Here is a 20,409-nt window from a genome sequence, read left to right on the forward strand (position 1 = left end):
CTCATCGCGAGGCGTTCACGATGACGGGTCATTATCTCATGATTTCCTCTGTCTCAGGGTCACTTACTCTTACTCGCTTATCTCGAGCGCATCTCGACGCTTGCCAGTGATCTCACCTCACGAACCTATCAGGATCCCACGATCTCATCATGAGACTTGCTGAAGCGTCTAGATATCCTCGCGGTGCTGATCTGATGCAATCTTGAGGCGCTTGCCTCGCGAGGCTCCCGGGAAATTTGTCGCTGAGAACGCCCATCTACACGAGAGAAATTTGGGACTTTTTTGTCACAAAAAATATGCGAAAAAAGCTTGAAAAAATAAGTAAGAAAAGGCCGTATTTTTTCACTCGGTATCCGGCATCCAGGCAACTCGGCAATCTGGCATTCGAGCCGATTATCCGCCGGGTGCCGCCGTCCCCAGGGCACTTTGATAGACGGCCTGGCGGACAGTCGGCTCGGCTGCCGGATTGCCGAGTTACCGGGCTGCCGGATACCGAGAAAAAATATGACATATTCTTATTTATTTTTACAAGCTGTTTTTGCATTTTTTTGCAACAAAAAAGCTCCAAATTTCTCTGGTGCTATAATCTTCCCTGCCTATTAGATCACTCGGTCACCATGGTGAGTACTTGGTGAATGGGTCTTAGCGGCGGCCAAGCCCGGAGTGTTAATGTTGATCGCGCCTTTGAGATCAGCCTAACGGTACTTCGCGTTTGCCCACGGGCCCGGCAAGATGGCTGGTGACGAAAGCTCTTCTTAACTATAACCATTACGCATCTCATCGTACAGGTCCCTGCAACCAGTCTGCAGCCCCTAATTTACACTGTCGGTACCTGATATTGATCTCGTGAAATCCGCCATGAACGTGAGCAATCTCTTTCAAGCACTCTCAGGTCAATCGTGCCTGAGCCCATAGCTCCAGCGGCGCGGAGCCACTGTACACAGGCGAAAACTGGTCGACCCAGCGCCAGTCTGACGGGCTGTTGAGGGGGTTGATTAGGGCGGGCGATGAGAGTGATTTACCGTAGGACGCACCTCACGCCGTTCAGCTGCATGTCGTACCGGCGGAACAGGTTCGCGAGGGCGAGGTACATCTCACAATACGCAAGGCTAGGAATACTCAGGGAAGAGCTTAGGAATCGATTCACTGGCGCTACGCACTTGATTCCGATGCAGCTTCGCGGACCCTTGCTAAAGGAGACGAGCCAGTTGTCCAGCGAGCCTGCGGCCGGGTCGAGCCACCGTTCGGGCTTGAACGCGTGTGGCTCGGGGAAAATCTCCTCGTTCGTGTGGACGAGCACATTGCTCATGCTCACGACGGTCTGTAGGGGATGTATTGGCTCGACAAAAAAAGTGAGAGAGTGAACGCAGCGTACTCCACCTGGGATGAACTCTCCAGAAATTACGGAGCCATCCTGTGGGACGACACGGGTCAGAGGGGTGACTACGCCATGTGAGAGTCTGAGGGACTCTTTCACGACGGCGCGCTGCCCGGACAACGAAATCAGAGATGGTCGTACTTATCAGAGGTCAACACTACTTACCAGATAAGGCAGGTTCTCCAACGTTTCGTAGCGGAGTCTGTCGTCGAGCCTCGGCCAAGCTTCGAGCAGCTCCTTCATCAGCTTGGCATACATCTGTGGATCGTCGAGGACGTGGAGCGTGCCAACGGTGAGGGCATTGCTGCTGGTGTCTGTGCCTGCTCACAAAAAGAGGAAGCCTTCATCAAGGAAGGCCTCCTCTGTCAAGATTGATTGGTCCTTGGCTTTCACGAATTCGTGATATATGGTGGAATGGTCACTATTGGCCAAGGATTGTGGGTTCGCGAAGATCTCCCGAATTTGCGTGCCTAACATCTGCAGCACGAGTGAAAGCTCAGTGTGCACCGAAGGAGCTGGCGTCATCGCACATACCTTGACCACTTTCAGGTATCCTTCTGAGTATGGTTGTAAATACCTCAACAAGCTCGACGGCAGACTGCGTAGAAACGTCATGAGGAAGGGAATGTGCTTGGCGAGGCGTCTAATAGGGGCTGTTGTGCCTAGGACATACTCGACCGGGCTGCGAAATTCCGGCGCGCTAAGTGCATTCGTTGTCTGGCCAAAACAGAGCGAGCAGATGGAGTCCAATGTGCAGCATCTAAAAGCACGTCGAAAGTGGACTGGTCTCTTGTTCAAGATATGGTCGTCGATGTTGGCACACATTTCGTCAACCTAGACAGTTCAATCAAGGTCATTGGCTGGTGAAGACGAGATAGACGATGACGTACACATTCTTGGACAAGGCTTTGCATGGCAATAATTGATTTGTGAGAGAAGAGGTTCGCCGTAAGCTCGCTGCGTTTCTTAGCGCTCTCGTAGTCCAAAAGTGTGAACGTCGACCGCGAGCTAGTGTCTACAAAGGCGTCATATAGGTACGATCCCTTCGACCACCGATTTCGTGAGCTATATATTTCGTGGAATGCCGATGGTCGAGAGAAATGGAGCTTCGTGCAAGTTGCTGTAAGTAGCACAAATCCGTCTTGAACTATCTATCTCACCTCGTTGGGGCCAATGCGGACGATCTCGCCTGAACACAACGTGAGCTGGGGGGATGTGGATGGTTAAAGAGACTTAGACCAACCATACGTCGCATGGAGCTCTGCAAGCTTCGAGGACAAACTGCCATTTTCCCAGAGATCAAGATAAGCCTGCCACCAGAGAGACGCCGCCGCAAGCTTCGGTCCTGGAAAACGGGAGAGCGGATGGAAATACACATTATATACGGCTTTCAAGAGCAAATAGAGGCACACAAGGACAGCTGCCCATGTTGCGTACGTCCACAAGGTGGAGAGAAAGTCCATCCTCACAAGTACAGCCGCTATGAGCGACTTAGGCGATTTCAAGGCTATGTATATCTCCCTCGATTTTTGTACGAGGATAAGCGGCAATAGGGGCCTCCTCCATCAAACCTAGGGAATTTGTTAGTAGCTTGTTTTCCCATCGATATGAATTAAGGAAGACGCAACAGAGTTCAGATCGCATGTGCCTCAGCAGCTGACTGCTAAGCCGTCCCCACATTCACGTATGATGGGAAAGCCCTGGGAGTATATGCACGCGCGCTATATATACGAACAATTCAGCAAGCGCAAGGAGGTCGCCAACGCACCCATGTTACATTGACTTTTTGACTCAATCGGTTGCGCGGATCGTGATACTATAGATCAAGCTATCTACTGGCCGCCCTGTGAATTAGATCCTGAGAGGAAAGCCCACAACATTGCAGGCGCGAAACTTGAATTGAACATTCTCGGTTGGATCTAGCAAGTACAGAGTCGGAGGCAGGAGGCAACAAGTCAGCTGGAAGCATGGGTATGATGCAGCTCACCATGCTGTTCGGTGCCGTCAATCTCTAAGCTGTGGTATCGGAACTCGACTCAACGGTCGTACAACGTGCCATGAGGGTAAACGAAAATTTACGACACCTGCACCGGGCGGTTGCGCCTTCGCGGTCTTCACAGTCATTGAGCACATCTCATCAGTCTGATATTTCCTCGCAATGGCTCGGATGAGGAGCTTAATTGCGGTTTTCCGTGACATGGTTGTAGGCATTGAGATGCGAAGGCTTAGCCGAGCATTCGGCTGCTGGCATTGCCGCCAGTTCGAGTTGAAGCCGTGTGAACATGATGACCCAGCGGGCCACCGCGGTAGATGAAGGGAATAGCCACCTCGGCGGCAGTATATCGCGCCCACTTGGCAAACCACTGTTCATGCTCGGATGCCTCTGGAATCATGTTGTACACTGCGAGGAGCAGGTTGGAACGTAGCCGTCTGTCGAGGCTCATAGGAGTGCCGATAGCATCGTGTAACAGCTTGTCGACGATGTCATTGAGCTGCTTGTTCGCTAGCTTGAGTGGGTAGACCGGACGGGACTGGCAGGGTCAGCACCAGGCGGGACCGGGATGTGTGCTTCGGCGTTCCTTCTCCAATGTTCTCATGGCGTAGATCACCAGGTGTACGACGTTTGCGATGCACAGGCCTAGGTGCAGTTCCATGGAAGGGTCCTCGCTCGAAGAAAGACGCGACGTAAGGATGTATGCTGTCGCAGGACGTTGCAAATAATGTCTCGCTGTTTTGTCAGATCGTGCTACCGAGAGAGCTCACAGAGCTTATAGACCGCCTGAGATACCGGTGAACGAAGGGAACGGTGTAGTCAGCCGGGGAAATGCCGTATCGTACGGGATATATCGCCGCGAGGAGGGCGCGAGGGGTGGTGTATCAACTGGCTGAAGAAATGGGAATATCTGTTTATGATCAAGACTTGCGCCAGTTATGTGGCTTGAGAAGGGGCTACGGCCCAATTCATTACGCGAATCCTTGTCTGAACATCGTCACTTTGCCATCGCCATAGAAGTAACTTCGCGGGTAGCACATATTTAGTACGAAACAAGCGCAAGCAACTCACCTCATGGCAAGTTCTCGCGGAGGACGTACACCGCCTATTCATACATGCACGCAAATGTATCGTTAGCTTCTTAATGCAGAGAGACAGGGAGCATACTGGTCACGCCAATTTCTGTAGCCATATCACGAAACTCGAGGTTTGTAGGAGAACTCCAGTAGAAACAAGCTACATGCAAAGACAGGCTGCAGGGGATCTGGCGACTGCTGTGCGGGCAAAGCTGCACTCAAAAGCTATACTCCAACGACAGATCTGCCGTACGCCAGTCTTGTAGAGCTCCGTACCTGAGAGCTTGAAGTCCTTGAGCGCAATTTCGGCGCGTAGTTACATCATAACTCACCGGGGACATGAGGCCTACATGCTCAGCAGCACTCAGCGACATAAGCGTATCTTCCTCCCCAGAAGCTTCAAGCAGTCTCAGTGAACCAAGCATTCTCAGCTCTACTACAAGAGTGCTAGTCGTGAGGATGCTGTAGTACCAGAACGAAGTCGCCCGGACTCGTCGTGGTCAAGATCAAAGAAGGGAGCGCGTGCAGGCCTGTCTCAGAAAGCTCCCGAGGGGCGGTCATCAGATAAATTCTCCGGCACACAGTGCACAGACACTTGTTTTACGACTCATTCACGACCACTCACGACCACTCTGAACGCTTCTCTCGATGTCCAAGCCTGCGGCGAAACCTCCAACATCATCATTCGCGGCGTTCCTCAACGCGCTCTCCTGGTCGCGCGCGCGCAAGGACCCCAACTTCGACGCGGGCTTAAACAGCTCCTCAGCCTGGACAGAGGCTTTCACCAGCCCCGATGGCATACTCCGCACAAGCCTCACGCAGTATAATATCAACGCGCTTTCGGACGATGAGGCCGACGAGGCCGACGCCAAGCTGCGCGAGGAGGCGGACGACCCCGTGCTGGACGCGGAGCAGGGCAAACCTGCCCGAGCACTGTATACATTCGAGGGCAAGCCCGAATTTCGCGAGCTGACGGCTGTGCAGGCGGGGGACAGGTTGGCGGTGCTGCGAGAGGAGGTTGGGGACGGTTGGAGTTTGGTCAAGCACTACGATGGCACAGGAGAGCGGAAACTAGAGGTCGGGCTGCTGCCACAGTCATATTATACGGTACGTATCATACATGTACCTTTGAATGACCCTCATTTTGACGTGTCTGCCAGTTTACTGCCGAGTTCTCCCACTCGCCCGAGCTCGAGCTCCCTTCTCCGACATACAGCGTACCAATCTGCAGAGAAGCCTCAGGCTCATCCATCACACCCCGAGGCTCGCCTACCCACCAGCTCGAAGAGCCAGACGTTCCGCTTGTACCACAAACCACAGGCGAGTGGTTCCCGAGCTTCCGACGCAGCCTCCTAGGCGGAAAGCAGCTCAACCGATTCTCGAGTTTTGTTACAAGCGGCGCGGAGGAGTGGGTGCTACAGGGTGCGGAAGATAAAGAGCCTGCACCTGTGATGGGGCACAGCAGGAGTGTCAGTACGAGCTCCGTTGCCGAAAGTGTAGGGCTTGGCGAGGCGGACAAGCACTTCGTCGAGGCAGGACCTACATGGAAGACCAAGGTCCCACCATTCCGAATCCTCGTGCATTCGCCATCGAAGCGCACATCTATGCTCTCGGGCGCGTACACCATGTACGCTGTCACGTCGCTCTTCAGCGCGGACATCGAAGAAGATGAGGACGGCGTGCCTGCATCGCCGACGCGTATCACCGTACACAGACGGTTCTCGCATTTTGTCGTGCTTCATACCGCGCTGACTCGTCGCCTACCGGGTATCGCACTCCCGCCGTTGCCAGAAAAGCAGTACGCGGGACGGTTCAACGACGACTTCGTTGAGGCGCGGCGAGGAGACTTGGAGCGGTACCTTAGTCGTGTCGTGCGACATCCCATTGCGCGGTACGCAGAGGTGCTGACATTCTTCCTGGGCTGTGAGAGTGAGATGGTAGGTCATCCCATTATCCACGTGTGATTCTCCCTTATGTCTCGCTTCGATTCAGGAGTGGAAGCGGCAATACCCTCAATATCTCTCATACCCACCTGCTGGACCCTCGTTTTTTGCACACGTTTTTCACCCTGCGTTCAACGTCGACTCTGACGAAGCCGTGGAAGTCGCAGACAAGTTTGACGTCCATACGCGCGCAGTCGGAAGTGGGGTGCAGGGCGTTAGGAATATCTATGGCAAGATCCGTCAGGCAAGCGTCGGTATGTCTTGCTGCCATTCAATAGAACTTTACTGAACGGGTATACTAGAAATGTCCCAGGCACAACGACTGCTGAGCTATTCGCTACTTTCTCTTATCACCTCGAAGCCGCTCGCACGAGCCTCGACGGCAGGAATCCCAGAAGAGGAGGAAGATCGTGACCCAAAGCTGAAGGGACACATGAACGAAGACGGTGCTTGGTGCTGGCGCGAAGGCTGCACAGGTACGTTCCTAGATAGTCTCCCCAGCTTCTGCTAACGCCAAGCAGAGTGTCTACAGCTCACGAAGGCGATGCAGAAGACGAGCGAGACGTTGCAAACTGTCGCGGACCTGTACGACGACCATGTCAGTTTTTGGGTTCTTCTCGATGTCGGACTGCCTCTGAGGACGCGTTGACGCCAGGCTCGCAGGACCCAGTTCGCGACGCATGAAGCGCTAAAATCTGTCGCGCACCCTTCTGCAATGTATGCGGTACGCGGTATCAGGCTGTTTGTTGGTAACTGGCTTATCTGCGCGTAGGGTGTGGTCGACACACACAAGTCAACGCTCGTGCGCTACCACGGGGCGACTGCCGAGGGGCATGTGAGCCTATACTATTTAGTCCGTCAAAATAACTAGCATGCTAACATGCTCGATAGGAGAATGAAGAGGTCGCTGCGCGCTGCGAGACGGTGCTGAACACGACGATGGCCGAGTTCGAGACGTATCACAATCAGAAGGCTGAGGACTTCCGGACGTTGACGACCGAGTACCTCGACGGCGAGATCGCGCTCTACGAGCAGGTGCGCCTCCTCCACCCCGTACTCCTACTCTTTTCCTAACGAAACCATTTTCGCAGATCCTTGCACGCCTGAATACCGCCCGGCGCACGTTCGACCCGCCAGTATATGACTCGCTCTTGCGGGGTGCACGGCAGCCGTCGATGTACGAACGCGAGCTCGAGCATCCGCGTCTCGCGCCGCCACCGCTGACCCAGCCATGTCCACACGTATTCGATTCGGCGCCTATGCGCCCGGTCAGCGTCGCGATACAGGAGGGCGTCGGCATGCTCCTCGGCTCGCCTACGCGGGCGAGTGTATTTGGCAAGTTCTTCTCGTAAGGACTGAACTACTGTTGTATTTGGTGAGTGGCTTGTACTCGATTTCTGTTCTGCGTCGAGAGCTGATGACTTGCACAGAAACTATCTAACACATCTGTAGCATTTTGCTGTATATGCTTGCCACATTGCTGTGATCTACATACGCATATATATGCTGTAACGAACATACTCATGTACCCTATATAATGGCATCCCCTATGTGAATCAGTCACACGAGTGTGGACAGCTCCAGTTTTCCGGTAATTAAGCTGGCCCAGTTTCGATGTATACATTGACAAGACTGCATGCGTCTATTTTGCTCTCAGCTATAGGTCTGTCACAACACGCACACGCGAGGCAGCTTTATGCAGCATGTGCCTGTAATGCCGAACACTATGCTATACGTACTACTCTCTAATACATAGGATAAACTCTAGCGATGCGGAGGACCAGATGCACGGCAGTCAGGGAAGCCGAGATCGCCCCAGCCGGTCCACCAGGGGTAGCACGCGCGGAAGGAAGCGTCCTTCTCGATGCTGTTGAGCTCCGCGATCTCCGCATCGGTGAGGTCGATGAGCTTGAAGTTTTGGACGACACGCTCGGGCGTGACAGACTTGGTGAGCACCGAGACGTCGGGGCGGTTCGCCTGGAGCGAGATGAGCACGTTTGCGGGACTCACGCCGTGCGCCTCCGCGATCCGCGTCACGATCGGGTTCGCGAGCAGTGGCGAGTCGGAGGAGCCAAGCGGGGAGAAGGCGGTGAGTATGACACCCTTAGAGCGGCAGCACTGCACGAGCTCTTCCTGTACGCAAGATCTGCACGTATAGGTCAGTGGATGCGCATGAACAAGATGGAAGGCAGACACACGGGTGCAGCTCAATCTGGTTGACAGCGGGGACGACGGTCACCTCCCCGATGAGCTTTTCAAAGAGTTCGACGGAGACGTTCGAGAGACCAATGGCTTTGACCTTATCAGGGTGCTCCTTGTGGATCTTCTCCATCGACTTCCAGGTGTCGATCCAGCTCCACTCCTTGTCGGGAGAGCCGTTTGCCTTGGCGGGTGCCGGCCAGTGCATCAGCCCTGCGTTGCGTCAGCATACATTTTGCTTCTGCTTCAAGAGCTACACTCACAGAGATCGAGGTAGGGCGTCTCGAGCTGCTGGAGCGAGTACTCGAGCGCCTCAAGCGTACGGCGGTGGTCGCGATTGTTGAGCTTCGTGGTGAGGAAGATCTCCTCGCGGGGGACACCTGACCGCCTGATGCCCTCGCCGACCTCACGCTCATTGGCGTATGCAGTCGCCGTGTCCACGTGGCGGTAGCCCGTCCGAAGCGCGACCTCGACAGCCTTCTCGACGGCTCCGGGCTTCGACTGCCAGGTGCCTGCACGCTCGTGAGCTCAGCGCACGCACGCACGCAGACGAGCAGCAGAGGACTCACCGAACCCGAGGGTGGGCATCAACGCGCCGGTGTTCAGCTTCACGTATTGCGAGATGGGCATGATGGCTATGGGATGAGTCTCGAGATCTCTTATCCTCCGGGGGCCGCGTCTTATATACTTGTGCAGATGGTGCAATTAATATTGGACCCCCTGATAATGCACCCTCGTATGGGAAAATAACTTCCTCAGTAAGCCTGTTCTCCCACATTCGCTACCATGCAATATTTGTTGCTATCGATAGCAAAGCCCCCGGCGTCACCGACAAATGGAGCAGGCGCATAGTCCACTTTGTAAGCCTCTACAAAAGGTCCTTATATCTGAAAATTTTCATTCTCCGAAGGATGGGAATGACGATATCTGCGGGCATGGTCGTCATTTTCGTCCGCGGATAACTCGTAATCGTCATCCGGCCGAATCCCTCCTGCTTCTAAAATAGGCAGGTCTATTTGTACGAGACAAATAGAGACCGCAAGGCAAAAATATATCCTCACGCGCCTTCACGCTGAAGACGCTGTGTCACAGAGCTAGCCGTCAGACGTTCGATCAGCCCGTGCGTCTGCTTTCGCCGCGCCTAAGGTGCAGTTCAACAAGCCGCAATGACATGCACTGTAATATATAACAGTTCAAGTGGATGCGTACGAGCTGAAATACGCGGAGGTGTTATGGCATAGCACATTGTAACACACTTTTATATAATCGTTGGATACATGGTCAAGTGTGTGGCTCTCCTTCGAAGTACAACATAGGTAGCTCGTTGCTGACATGCAGATCATCCTCCCACGTGTTTCCCTGGCCGTAGTCTAAAGGCTCGCCAATGTTCGCCATAACACTCCGCGCCGTGTCATTATTGAACGTCAGCATGCGCAATGAAGCCAGCTGCTGGGATGTCTCGGATTCGGAGGTGGAGGATCCGCCCTGATTGAGCAGTCGCAGATCCATCATGAAGCGGCAAATCAAAACTGGGGGCTGTGTGGCACAGATTTCATGTTAGATGAACGGAATGGCTTAACAGGGACCTACCATTATACTTGTGAATGTGGCGACAATGATTATTTGAACCTGCAGGTGATTGGTACTGTATACTGAGCAGTGCCGATGAATGGTAAGCTGCTTACAAAGTAGAAAGACACAATTTGAGTTATGTTCAGAACCAGAAGAATGCTGTTGGTGGCTGTGAGTGTGGAGACGACAAATGCAGTTGGTAGCTGAGACTTGCAAGAAGTAGATTGTGCCTACGGGGACGATTAGAGGTCAAGATCCTTGCCATTGACGCAAAGAGAAGGTTATACCGTCATGAATGAGGCGTGTGGCAAGCGGAGACCTGATGTTTAGCGACCTTGCCTCTCTGTACTGGCGGTAGGTCTTCGTCCACGTCATTGCTAGAACGAGCAAGTCTGCAACAATCAGTGGAATGCGGGTGACAAAAAGCACTGCAAGCGGCAATCAGGGATATTCGAATTCGTGGGATATGCGGCAGAAACATACAGCTAACAAGAACAATCTGAGTGTGTATGTCATAATAAGATAAGATGACGGCGGGCTTACATGTCGTCCACTTTAGCAGAGTAGTTGGGGAACTCAAGACAAGCATTAATTGGCGGGGGAAGATATTCCTCGTAGCTATGGACTAGGAAATACTTGTAGGAACGTCGGCATCAACTGCGGCGACCCGAGAATTCGAATGATTGGCATTACTTACAGCATTGGTGATCACAGGCGGAAGACTCAGAATGAGCACGATCGTAAACAGAACGTAGTTCTGATTCCATATTGCGCACACACGCAGTGCGGAAAAGACTAGCAATAGTCAGATTGCGTAACGAGCGGCTACGACGCATTAGCAGTTGTACTCACTAGCAATCTGCACGAAGCCCACTAACTCGGGGACTGAAATTATCCAACTAATGGTTGTGCAGCTGTATGGAACTTCGTCTTTAGCGCTTTCTACCTTTGATCACGTAAGATATACCTCTGTAAAAGGTCTATGTCAAGCTTAGCTGTATAACCGAAAAGTGACTTGCCATTGATCCGTTGGGGAATAAGTCGAATGCCGCTTGCAAAAGCAGTATCCATCGGGTAGACACAATGAGAAGGGACACGATGGAAAACTTCTGCTGCCATACGGTGCGAATTTCTTGGTCGAGCGTGATCAAGTGATCATAGAATACCAGAGCTGCAGCATCTAGCGTGAATATAAGATATCTTTCAACAGATTTGCACTTCACTTGAGCCCGCGAACGTTGCACCGTTTGCAAGAATGCTAAGCACACCTCGTCAGTGAATTTTTACAGTGCTCACAGAGTGGGAAACTTACATCTGTGAGACTTCGGTTGCTAAGTCAGACGACATTGTGCTGGGGAGTTGGAATGCGAGTGCGACAGCAGAATCTGCGAAGCGACTGGATGTCATGTACTCAATGCACACCTAGAGCCGTGTATATATACCTACCGTATCACAGCGATCACCAACATTCGGGATTCTGCTAATGTGCAGCATCAAGCCCCGCTCCATGGCTATGAACGCTGATGATCACGAAGATTGAGGGGGCAGATCGCTCCCTTACTGTAGATCTTCAATCTGACTTCCAACGGGTGTGGCTGTAACTTTGTAGGACAACAGCGGGGATAGTGGCGGTGGCTTTTATGACCTGTGATAGCAGCTGCAACGCGGCGGCGGCAAACTGAACTTTACAGGTGTCTGAGGGTGCGCCACAGACTTGAAATTTTCGGCTCATCTCTAGTACCTGCCGCACACTAGCGGAATCTTCTGCGACCCAAGCTGTGACCTGTAGAATCCAAGCGGCAGATCTGCAGTGGCTGTGCCTCGTGACCGCCGTTCAGTTCGGAAATCCACAGCACCAGATACTGTTGCGTCGCACAGAGAAAGCCCCTGGCGATGAAAAGCATATTTCGACTGTTCAGGCGGAAGGCGCATCCACGGGGCCCTGGAGACATCAGTGTCACTGTTATGCCCAGATCTGCAGTAAAAACCAATGTTAGATAGAGTTGGCAGAGTTTGGTGAAATCACCCTTTAAGCTGGACGAAAAAGTTACTCAAAGCGGATCACCAGGAACCCGGTATCTCGCCTGAAACTTCGCGGAAAGATATGCCAAGGGGTGGTGAGATGCGCCATCGCACAAGATGTGTCGTAGCAATGGCGTCGATCCCCTTCCGAGCGAATCCACCGATCTGATCGACGGCGGGCCGGGAGCACCCGCAGAGCCTCGAACGAGCAGGAGCCTTAATTGAGGAGAAAAATCTGATCAGTGTTTTTGCTGGCTTCAATTTACGCTAGCAAGCAACTTACAGGCTGGTCGCTGAGTGGTCGGAATTGTGGGAGCGCTATGCATTTGGATCATCGCCTGAAGACATAACGGCTAGTCCTAATCAGCGACTACGATATCTGTCGAACTTAATGGCTTCCTACCTCTGAGCGTTTGGAGTCTGACACACGTTCCACGATACATACAAATTGAGCCATCTGCTCGCAACACCTTCTAGCATCGCATGCAGAAAAATCAGGGTGAGGTCTAGTCCAGACTACACCAAAACGAGATGGCATGTAGTATGGTCGATTGCACCAAAATATTCTGTGGTGTCGGGCTAGCATTCCACATGCGGGTCGTTCCGAAATGCGAGGTAGCCTCCTCTTATCACGAGCCGCCGGCCGGTGCTCGGCATCCCACTCCCATGGACGATCGATATCCTCAGGCCCTACGCGGCGTTGAGCCACAGTCTACCCTGACGCACTGGTATACGAAGATCATGGCTAAGTCCGTCTCGAGCATATGCGCGATGGATATGTTGCGCGACCGTTCGAGCTGCTATCGGCTGCCAGTATCTGCGACGACATTGGGTGGCGGACGAGCCGCGATATTACTGCTGCGCCCTGCGTATACCCTGCGGCGCTGTACGTCTAGATCCGGAAGCGCGTTGCCTTCCGCAAGAGATTGCAGCGCTCGTACACGTCCTCCATCCGACACTTGGGGATTCCTCCCCAGGTAGCTTTCGAGCACTGGAATGATAAACATCTTAGAGAAGCTGTAAAGCCTCATTTTAGCTTGTTGAGACATCATCTGTCGAGTTCAAGTGGTATAACCATACTTTTCAGTGAGAGAGGTTCAAGCACCAGCTCTTGAAGCCACAGCTATCTGGGGAAACGAGAATTGCGATGGAGAGTTCAGTATGGAGGAGAACGTCCCACCCATCTGAAGACTAGGTGAGCCAAACAGAGGTTACTCGGCCCCAGCTTTAGTATTGGATAGCGACAAAATGACTTACAACCTGAGCAACGACTCTTGTTCTTCTTCCCTGGTATATCGAGCATAAGTAAATTCGACATCTCCTTGCTCAACTTCAAGTTGAAGAGAGACGGGCATAGAAATGTTCTCATTCGCTTTGAACCCCTCTGTCAGCAACCTACAATCCAACTGGACTGGGCTACGACAAGAGTGAGGAGACAGACGAGAGGAAAGTGGGTGAGTAAAGACCAGCTCGAGTCTGGCTTGTTATTGAGCAATACGAGCTCCTTATATACATGTCAGACTGAATACCTAGAATATACTACAAATGTACAGAGGTGTATAGAAAGTGAAAGAATACTGAGGAATCCGGGAGAACCATCCGGAGTACGTGATATTCATGACACCCTCGTATCCACCCCTCTGCGCTTGCATGACGGTTCGGACGAGAATTAGTACGCGTGAGATGTGTCCGTCTCAGCTTACAAGCAACTGGTCAGAAACAAACTCAGACTGTACAGTGTTCTAGGTCTGCTTTACAGGACCTCCGCGAAGTAGAGGGGTGGTGGGCTGTCTTCCCTAAACCTGGCCCTGAGAACGGCTGCCAAAATTGATAAGCGCCTTTCTTCTTCTCTGCCGCTATCATCCGCACTGCATAGTCCCGCTCGAGGCTGGGAAGCTTGAAGGGTAGTCAAAGTCCCTGATAATACGCATTTCCATCTTCTCTGCGGGTCCTAGTCGACGACACAGATGGAATAGACAGCACGGACTGGTAAGTTGTCCGGGATGGAATCATAGTTCCTACCATTCTCAAACATATTAACACTCTTCTACTGCCACTTTTCCAAGACGGGACCCTTTCTGACCTCTAGCCTACTTCAAAACAAGCCTGATATTTACTCACGATTGGAGCACTTCCGATCTGTACCTGTGGGCCAGCCTCTTCTGCTGGCGCCTTCGGAGACTCTTCAATGGAACATTGCTGGCGAAGATTGTGCATGATGGAAGCGGTTACAGCAGAGGCGTTGATAAACAACCTACCAAATTGCTTATAAACCGAGGCCAGTAGCTTCATTTCGACACAACCCGCCTCTTACCTATCTCACCTCGAATATGTCGGCACAGTCGGCACAGGCTCTTGTCCAGGCCTACTCGCAGCTGTAAGTATGGCCTCCGTTTTCGGCTGATGAACCAGAGCTTCTAACCCTGTCTTCTAGGCTCGTGGAAGACTACGCCATTGTGGCTGTGTCGTGCAAGTACATCCTCCGTTTCCGGTGATGTTACTCACAGTGCCCGTTCATCAGGCCTCGTCGTCTACGAGTTCTTGATCACCACCAGTGACGAGGCTGACATTCTCTGGAAAAGGCCTGTCACTACATCTGCCATCCTCCTTGGCTCGGTACGATGGTGCATGCTCCTCACGGTCGCACTACAACTTGCGCCACCAACTCGGATGGTAAGCTTAGTTAAATGTCTTTCAGTATGTAAAATCTCAAACAATGCTCCTTACAGGAGTAAGTCCGGTCTCCTCACACAACATGTTGCTTACTGGAATTCGACGCACAGCTGCAAAACACTCAGTGTCCTGGACGTGGTAATCACACTCACTGGATTCATCCAAACTGCACGTATGCCTCACGCAGCCTCTTCAAATCCGAAATACCTATTGATTTCTACTTGACAGTCTTTTCCTCCTTGCGCGTCTTCGCAATCTGGCGCCGGAGCTACGTCTGGTCGTTGCCCGTGTTCGCTCTCAGCATGGTACCAGTCGTGACGAACCTGGTACGTGTTGCTTGCACTCGTGCGGCGCGCTCCACATACGCTCTGGCTGATGCTTCTGTGCAGATTTATACAGCGATGTCGAAGTACATTTCCGTCGCGGTTCCGCTTGTCGGCATGACGTGTATCTCGGAGTCCCCGTTCTCAGGGCAAACAGTCAGCATGTAGGTGCACGTATCTCACTATTACTGTTTCAGAACACTGAATTTCGCGATATAGACGTACGTTCCGCAGGCGAGGCGTTCTGGTATACCGAAGATGCTGACGTTATTCATTCACAGTCTTGTACATTACTCGCGTCTCACTTATCCTCGCAGATACAATGGTGCTCATCCTGACCTGGATTAAGACATTTGGACATTGGCGGCACGCTCGCAGCGTCGGTGTCAAGGTGTCGATGACGACATGTTTGCTGCGTGATGGTCAGTGGTTCTCTATGCGCCTTCGCATTTCCTCGATGCTAAGGTCCAGTTTCCCGCGCAGGAACGATTTATTTCATGTGAGCGTGGCAACAATGCCTCCATCGAAAGCCGATAACAGAGCCCAACGAATACAGAATACTGCTGGCGATGAATCTAGCTCAGTTACTGACCTTCGACTCCTCTGGGGTACGTCCCCGACATGAGTGCATAGACCAGTGGCTGACGTCGGACTGAAGGACCTGGCGCCCATGGGCACGTTTGCTACGACGCTGGTGCGTACCCACCTTCCAGTTCGTCTTTCTGTTCCCATGAGGCCACTTAGCCACCGGTGCTTGTGAACCGCTTCATGATCAACCTACGGACGGTCGACTCGGAGGTGCCGGACTACTCCGTGAGCACTAATGATCAACAACAGCGAACGCCGACACTGCAATTCACAAGGTCAGCGAACCGACTGGGAAATATTGGGGCAACGCTGCAGGATGGGTGGAGCGAAGACGAGGCCTGGGACGAAGAAGACAGTGCTGCAGGAGTGGAAGAAGCGGGCCAACAGGAGGCGAGCGCAGAAGCTTGAACTGACGTCAAGTTGTGCTAGAGTGCGCACTGTTTCGGGCGGGCGGTGCTTAACATAGATAACACACGAGCAAAGAATTCGAAGCTTATAGCACCGAACGATTGATATCCCAATTAAATGTTGTGTAGTCAGCACGCGACCTGTTACTATCTGTAGATGAACCAGTCAGAATATATACTAAGTATATAGTTCTGACAGCACATGCGAAATTTAATCGACAGAAGCAACCTTACGGCGTAGAGCATAGACTTGCCGATCGGCAGTAACCGGAAGCTAACCGGGTGCTGCCGGACGCAGCCCCGGTAATACGTCTCCAGGCATCAACCACTCCGCCACTGCGAGCGAAAACAAGTCAGCTTGTCCAGTTCCCAAGCTACTTTTCCGGCTCACACGATCATGCACGAATTTGACGAGATGTAGTATTTCAGGAACAATTAACACTGCCATGCAAAGTATGCAAGCAACGTCTCTGCCTACCGTGACAGTCCATACGAAATATGGACTACAGGTAGACAGCAGCGCGCCCACAGCGATACATGTCCTTTTAATAGGAGTCCGAAGCAAGAAGGGGAAAGGGGCGTATAAGGAAGATGGGTGATCAAAACATGCAGCAGCCTCCGAAATCTGAGCAGTGAGATAATACAATGAGACGCGAGAGAAGCTGAGACTCACTGGGCCATCAAAGACTAGTCCGATTAAAGACCTGTATAGAAACAAGAACGCTACATTATAAAAGCCAAGACGATAGATGTCAAGAAGTACTCCCGATTGTTTTTTTGCACACAAACACATAGACTGTAAAGAAAAGACGTCGCTTATTGCTAGCATGACCCACCTTGATTGAGCCGACACCAATCAATCGTCGCTATCCTCGCCTTCATCATCGCTAATGACCAGGATGCACGCGTGCTTGTTCGTCTCGGGCCACCTGAACTTGAGCGCGCGCGCGGCCTCCTTGCCAGCGTCCGCGCGCGCCTGGAGGGTGCCGAGCTCCTGTTCCATAGCCCTGCACACGAGAAGCTCTTGAGCCGCCTCTGGGGGGGTACAACAACACCTGCGAAACGCAACCGGGTGAAGCACGTACCGTGAGCGCTGGGCCATCGCCTGCTTGAGCCTGTCCCGCTCCGCCTTCGTGCGCGCGGCGAGGTACCGGTTCATGAGCGCCTTCTGGTCCGCGATGTTGCCCTCGAGGACCTGCTGCTTCGCGGAGAGCAGCGCCTTCTCCGAGAAGATGGGTGCCACCGCCGGCGCGGACCTGTCGGGTGAGCCGAGCGCCGGCGAGGGCATGCTGACGGCCTGGATGGACTGCGCGATGAAGGACACGGCGAGCTCGTCAAGGCTGAGTTTGTCCTGCGCCGCCTTTAGTTCGTTGACGGTGACGGATGCAACGAAGGAGGGAGACGATTCAACAGGCGGTGTATTGGGGGCTGCGGATACGACGCGTGACTTTCGGCTGTTGAGGACCAGACGCCGCAGATCATCTTCCTTTATCGCCGCGGCGGCATCGACCGCTGCCGGAAGCGTGGGCGACGGTGTGGTCTCTGCTGTCGAGCTCAATGACTTGCCCACAATCATGGCTTCAATCTCAGACACGGGCGTTGTGCTCCCGCTGCTCGAGGCTGACCTACGGGAGGCTAGCTCTTCGCGATGTCTTGACAACATCTCTTCAACTTCCTTGCGTTTCGCAGAGCTGGGTACCTTCGGGGCGTTTCTTGTTGCTCGGGGCTCAGAAGGCGGAGGTGTCGATGTAGAAAGAGCGGACCGAGGATCTCGCGGCTGGCTAGACGCGCTAGGCTTGGCAGAAGGAACAGCAACCGGGATAGTGACTTCCTGATTCGCCGAAACAGCAAGAACACTCTGCATCTGCGATTTAGTGTCTGGCTTAAGTTTCGCGGGAAGGAGTGAACGGCCAGCCGCGGAAGGCGCTTCAGGTTGCGAAGAAATTGCGGGCGCTTCTGAAGAACTTGAACCACCAGGAGAGGAGACGGCTGGCGGCGTGGAAACATCTCGAGAGGAGACGATAGGACCAATATCGGCCTCCTGTGACAGCTGATCGCTTTCAAAAATAGTTCCAGCGACGACTTCCCGGACAGCCTTGGGAACAACACGAACATGATCGGATGCCGTCTGGGCCAAAGTCGTCTCCGAGACATCGCTTTCCAGTCGCGATCGCGATGTATCCGTGATCTTGTCGACACTTGGCACGTCGAGAGACCGTGGCGGAGCAGCTTCGTTGGATACCGACGCGGACGAAAGCGGCTGAGCTTTCGGGACGAACACTGGTGCAGTGGCGTTGAGGGACGATACCGCAGACTGAACCGGAGTAGGCACAGTTTGCGCACCTTCCTGAGGGTTAGATAAAGTTGGCTGGATACGAGAGAGAAGAGGCTTTGGAGGATCCGCTTGAGGCGCGTGCGGAGGTGGTGGTGGGAGCCCAACAAGCTTCATTGGAGGATGTTGTGCGGGGCTTACAGGCTTCGGTGGAAGAGAAGGCGGAGCGGACGGAAGTGTCGGATGTCGTGTGACGAACGACGACTGTACGGGAGAGAAGGTAGAGCTCGAAGGCGTGACTGGCGGGTGTGAGGTTCGGTGGCCGTTTGATGACAGCGGCTGAACGACTGGCGCAGCCGAGTAAGTTACCAACGGGGCCAGTTCCGTCGCTTTCTTCCTCGACTCCTTCGTCTTTGTCTTGTTATTCTGTCCAAAGTGCTTCGCAAGCTCGCCGTCTTCAATCTCGCCCTCCTCCAGTTCGCCTACGCCTGCATCAGCCCCTATACCAGGCACACGATACCAGTACGCTCTAACGTGCTCCTTTCCTTCTCCAGTCAAACGATCGCTCTCCCAAGCCAGCCTTGCCGTTTCTGCGGTGGCAAATTCGATCAGGGCCTTGCCTGCCTTCACGTCGAGGTCGATTCGAGGCGCCACAGGAGGTTGGGGTCCGAAATTCATCGCCCACGAGCGAATGAAAGCCACGTTGCGAAACTTCTTGGGAAGAAGCTCCATGACGAGCGTTCGCGCAGGATTAGGAGGTGAAAAAGTCGGCGACGGCGACTGGTACGTGCCATGATGACTGCTGCGGTCGTTGTCTGGCGGAACGCCAATTGGCTTCTTGACAATTGGCACCTTGCGAAAAGGCTCGGCTTCAGTCGGCGGCGACGGTGATTGTTCTGGGAATATAACTGATGATTCTACCGGATGCACTGCAGCGGTGTGGAAGTTGAGGAAAGCGGGAGGTGGAGGTGGAGGTGGAGGTGGCGGATGGAATGACATCGGAGCCCCTTGCAATAACATGTGTGGTAGCGGAAGGCCAAAATCAAGATACGTCATGGGCTTTGGCGGTAACGAGGTATGCAAAGGAAAAGGTGGCAGCGAGATCATCGGTGACGGCGCGATGGGGCTTCCAGAGCTCATCGGAGGAGGCATGACGGGCATAGCGGGAAGCGGATGCACGATGCCCGTCGAAGGGCCCGCCATAGCCTGCGCTATCGCCTCAGCAGCTTGTCGCTCTCTCTTGCGTCGTTTCTTCTTTGCAGTCTTGCTTTCGCCCGGAGGTGCGCCCGTCGACGCGAGAGTCGGCTGTGTATGGGTAGGAAGGGGACGTAGGCGCTGGCTTGGGGAGACTGAGTTGTCACCGCGTTTGCGTTTCTGTCCTGTAAAGGTCGAGCGGTCGCTCCCTGGACGAAATTCATATCCTATGAATTGATGTAGAGGGAGGCGGAGCGGAACGTACCATAATTCTGGTGTCCGTTAGGGGTCACGTCGACTAGAGCACTCTTCAGGGGTGGCTCGTCATGGTAATGCGTGTCGCGTAGGTAAAGAGGCGGGTCGAGCCAAGCGTCTGGCTTATAGTCATCAACGAACTCGAGCTCCATGCCTTCCTGCGGTGAAGACAGCCGCTGTTCAAGCTCAAGTTCGACGTAGGCCTCGTCTTCGTCGTCGGAGATGACTATGGGAGAGCTGACAGAACCCATGCCGTGGACAGTCATCGTAACTAGCACTGGAAACGTCCCAAGGGTATACGGAGAGGCTGGGTGAGATGATGGAGGTAACAGACGAAGGTGGGATACCCTTCAGGCTCAGCCGAGCGTAAAGCAGATCATAATTTAGTGTCCGCCACGTGACAGCCACGCGGACAAGACATCATGCGTCACTTTACCATTTGCGGATGCAAGCGGCGGCGGCGGCGGGAACGGGACATTCGGAGGACCAGGGGCTCGTGTGGCTACTAAACCAG

At 53.4% G+C, this 20,409-nt stretch overlaps 6 protein-coding genes across 6 annotated transcripts; 3 read left to right on the forward strand and 3 right to left on the reverse strand.

The window, feature by feature from the left end:
• Positions 1 to 698: 698 nt before the first annotated feature.
• PHACADRAFT_206486 (uncharacterized protein) lies at positions 699 to 2,974 on the reverse strand. Its single transcript, XM_007392879.1, has 10 exons — positions 2,622 to 2,974; positions 2,539 to 2,567; positions 2,269 to 2,484; positions 1,913 to 2,212; positions 1,707 to 1,855; positions 1,544 to 1,682; positions 1,376 to 1,486; positions 1,161 to 1,321; positions 1,035 to 1,109; positions 699 to 979 (listed from the first exon to the last, which is right to left on the reverse strand). Exons 1-10 carry the CDS (start codon positions 2,839 to 2,841, stop codon positions 889 to 891), a joined length of 1,491 nt encoding a protein of 496 aa, XP_007392941.1. The 5' UTR covers positions 2,842 to 2,974; the 3' UTR covers positions 699 to 888.
• A 31-nt stretch (positions 2,975 to 3,005) lies between these two features.
• PHACADRAFT_251296 (uncharacterized protein) lies at positions 3,006 to 4,743 on the reverse strand. The gene has a single exon (XM_007392880.1). The coding sequence runs from the start codon at positions 3,820 to 3,822 to the stop codon at positions 3,604 to 3,606; it is 219 nt and encodes a 72-aa protein (XP_007392942.1). The 5' UTR covers positions 3,823 to 4,743; the 3' UTR covers positions 3,006 to 3,603.
• An 11-nt stretch (positions 4,744 to 4,754) lies between these two features.
• On the forward strand, positions 4,755 to 8,824 carry PHACADRAFT_115831 (uncharacterized protein). The gene is made up of 10 exons (XM_007392881.1): positions 4,755 to 5,554; positions 5,608 to 6,384; positions 6,440 to 6,644; positions 6,693 to 6,866; positions 6,912 to 6,988; positions 7,046 to 7,114; positions 7,163 to 7,225; positions 7,282 to 7,425; positions 7,482 to 7,765; positions 7,821 to 8,824. Exons 1-9 carry the CDS (start codon positions 5,096 to 5,098, stop codon positions 7,740 to 7,742), a joined length of 2,229 nt encoding a protein of 742 aa, XP_007392943.1. The 5' UTR covers positions 4,755 to 5,095; the 3' UTR covers positions 7,743 to 7,765; positions 7,821 to 8,824.
• Positions 8,825 to 14,513: 5,689 nt separating this feature from the next.
• Positions 14,514 to 16,351, forward strand: PHACADRAFT_206490 (uncharacterized protein; the record flags this gene model as incomplete). Its single annotated transcript, XM_007392882.1, has 12 exons — positions 14,514 to 14,560; positions 14,618 to 14,667; positions 14,705 to 14,856; positions 14,920 to 15,028; positions 15,085 to 15,182; positions 15,246 to 15,335; positions 15,399 to 15,426; positions 15,461 to 15,601; positions 15,663 to 15,678; positions 15,736 to 15,787; positions 15,838 to 15,873; positions 15,924 to 16,351. 12 exons carry the CDS (start codon positions 14,514 to 14,516, stop codon positions 16,173 to 16,175), a joined length of 1,071 nt encoding a protein of 356 aa, XP_007392944.1. The 3' UTR covers positions 16,176 to 16,351.
• A 255-nt stretch (positions 16,352 to 16,606) lies between these two features.
• On the reverse strand, positions 16,607 to 19,154 carry PHACADRAFT_251305 (uncharacterized protein). Its single transcript, XM_007392883.1, has 3 exons — positions 16,942 to 19,154; positions 16,848 to 16,878; positions 16,607 to 16,799 (listed from the first exon to the last, which is right to left on the reverse strand). The coding sequence occupies exon 1, from the start codon at positions 19,122 to 19,124 to the stop codon at positions 17,031 to 17,033; it is 2,094 nt and encodes a 697-aa protein (XP_007392945.1). The 5' UTR covers positions 19,125 to 19,154; the 3' UTR covers positions 16,607 to 16,799; positions 16,848 to 16,878; positions 16,942 to 17,030.
• Positions 19,155 to 19,410: 256 nt separating this feature from the next.
• PHACADRAFT_251309 (uncharacterized protein) lies at positions 19,411 to 20,064 on the forward strand. Its single transcript, XM_007392884.1, has 2 exons — positions 19,411 to 19,849; positions 19,906 to 20,064. The coding sequence occupies exons 1-2, from the start codon at positions 19,627 to 19,629 to the stop codon at positions 19,908 to 19,910; spliced, it is 228 nt and encodes a 75-aa protein (XP_007392946.1). The 5' UTR covers positions 19,411 to 19,626; the 3' UTR covers positions 19,911 to 20,064.
• The last annotated feature ends 345 nt before the right edge of the window (positions 20,065 to 20,409 follow it).

Source organism: Phanerochaete carnosa (assembly GCF_000300595.1).
Source record: "Phanerochaete carnosa HHB-10118-sp unplaced genomic scaffold PHACAscaffold_3, whole genome shotgun sequence".
NCBI lineage: Eukaryota > Fungi > Basidiomycota > Agaricomycetes > Polyporales > Phanerochaetaceae > Phanerochaete > Phanerochaete carnosa.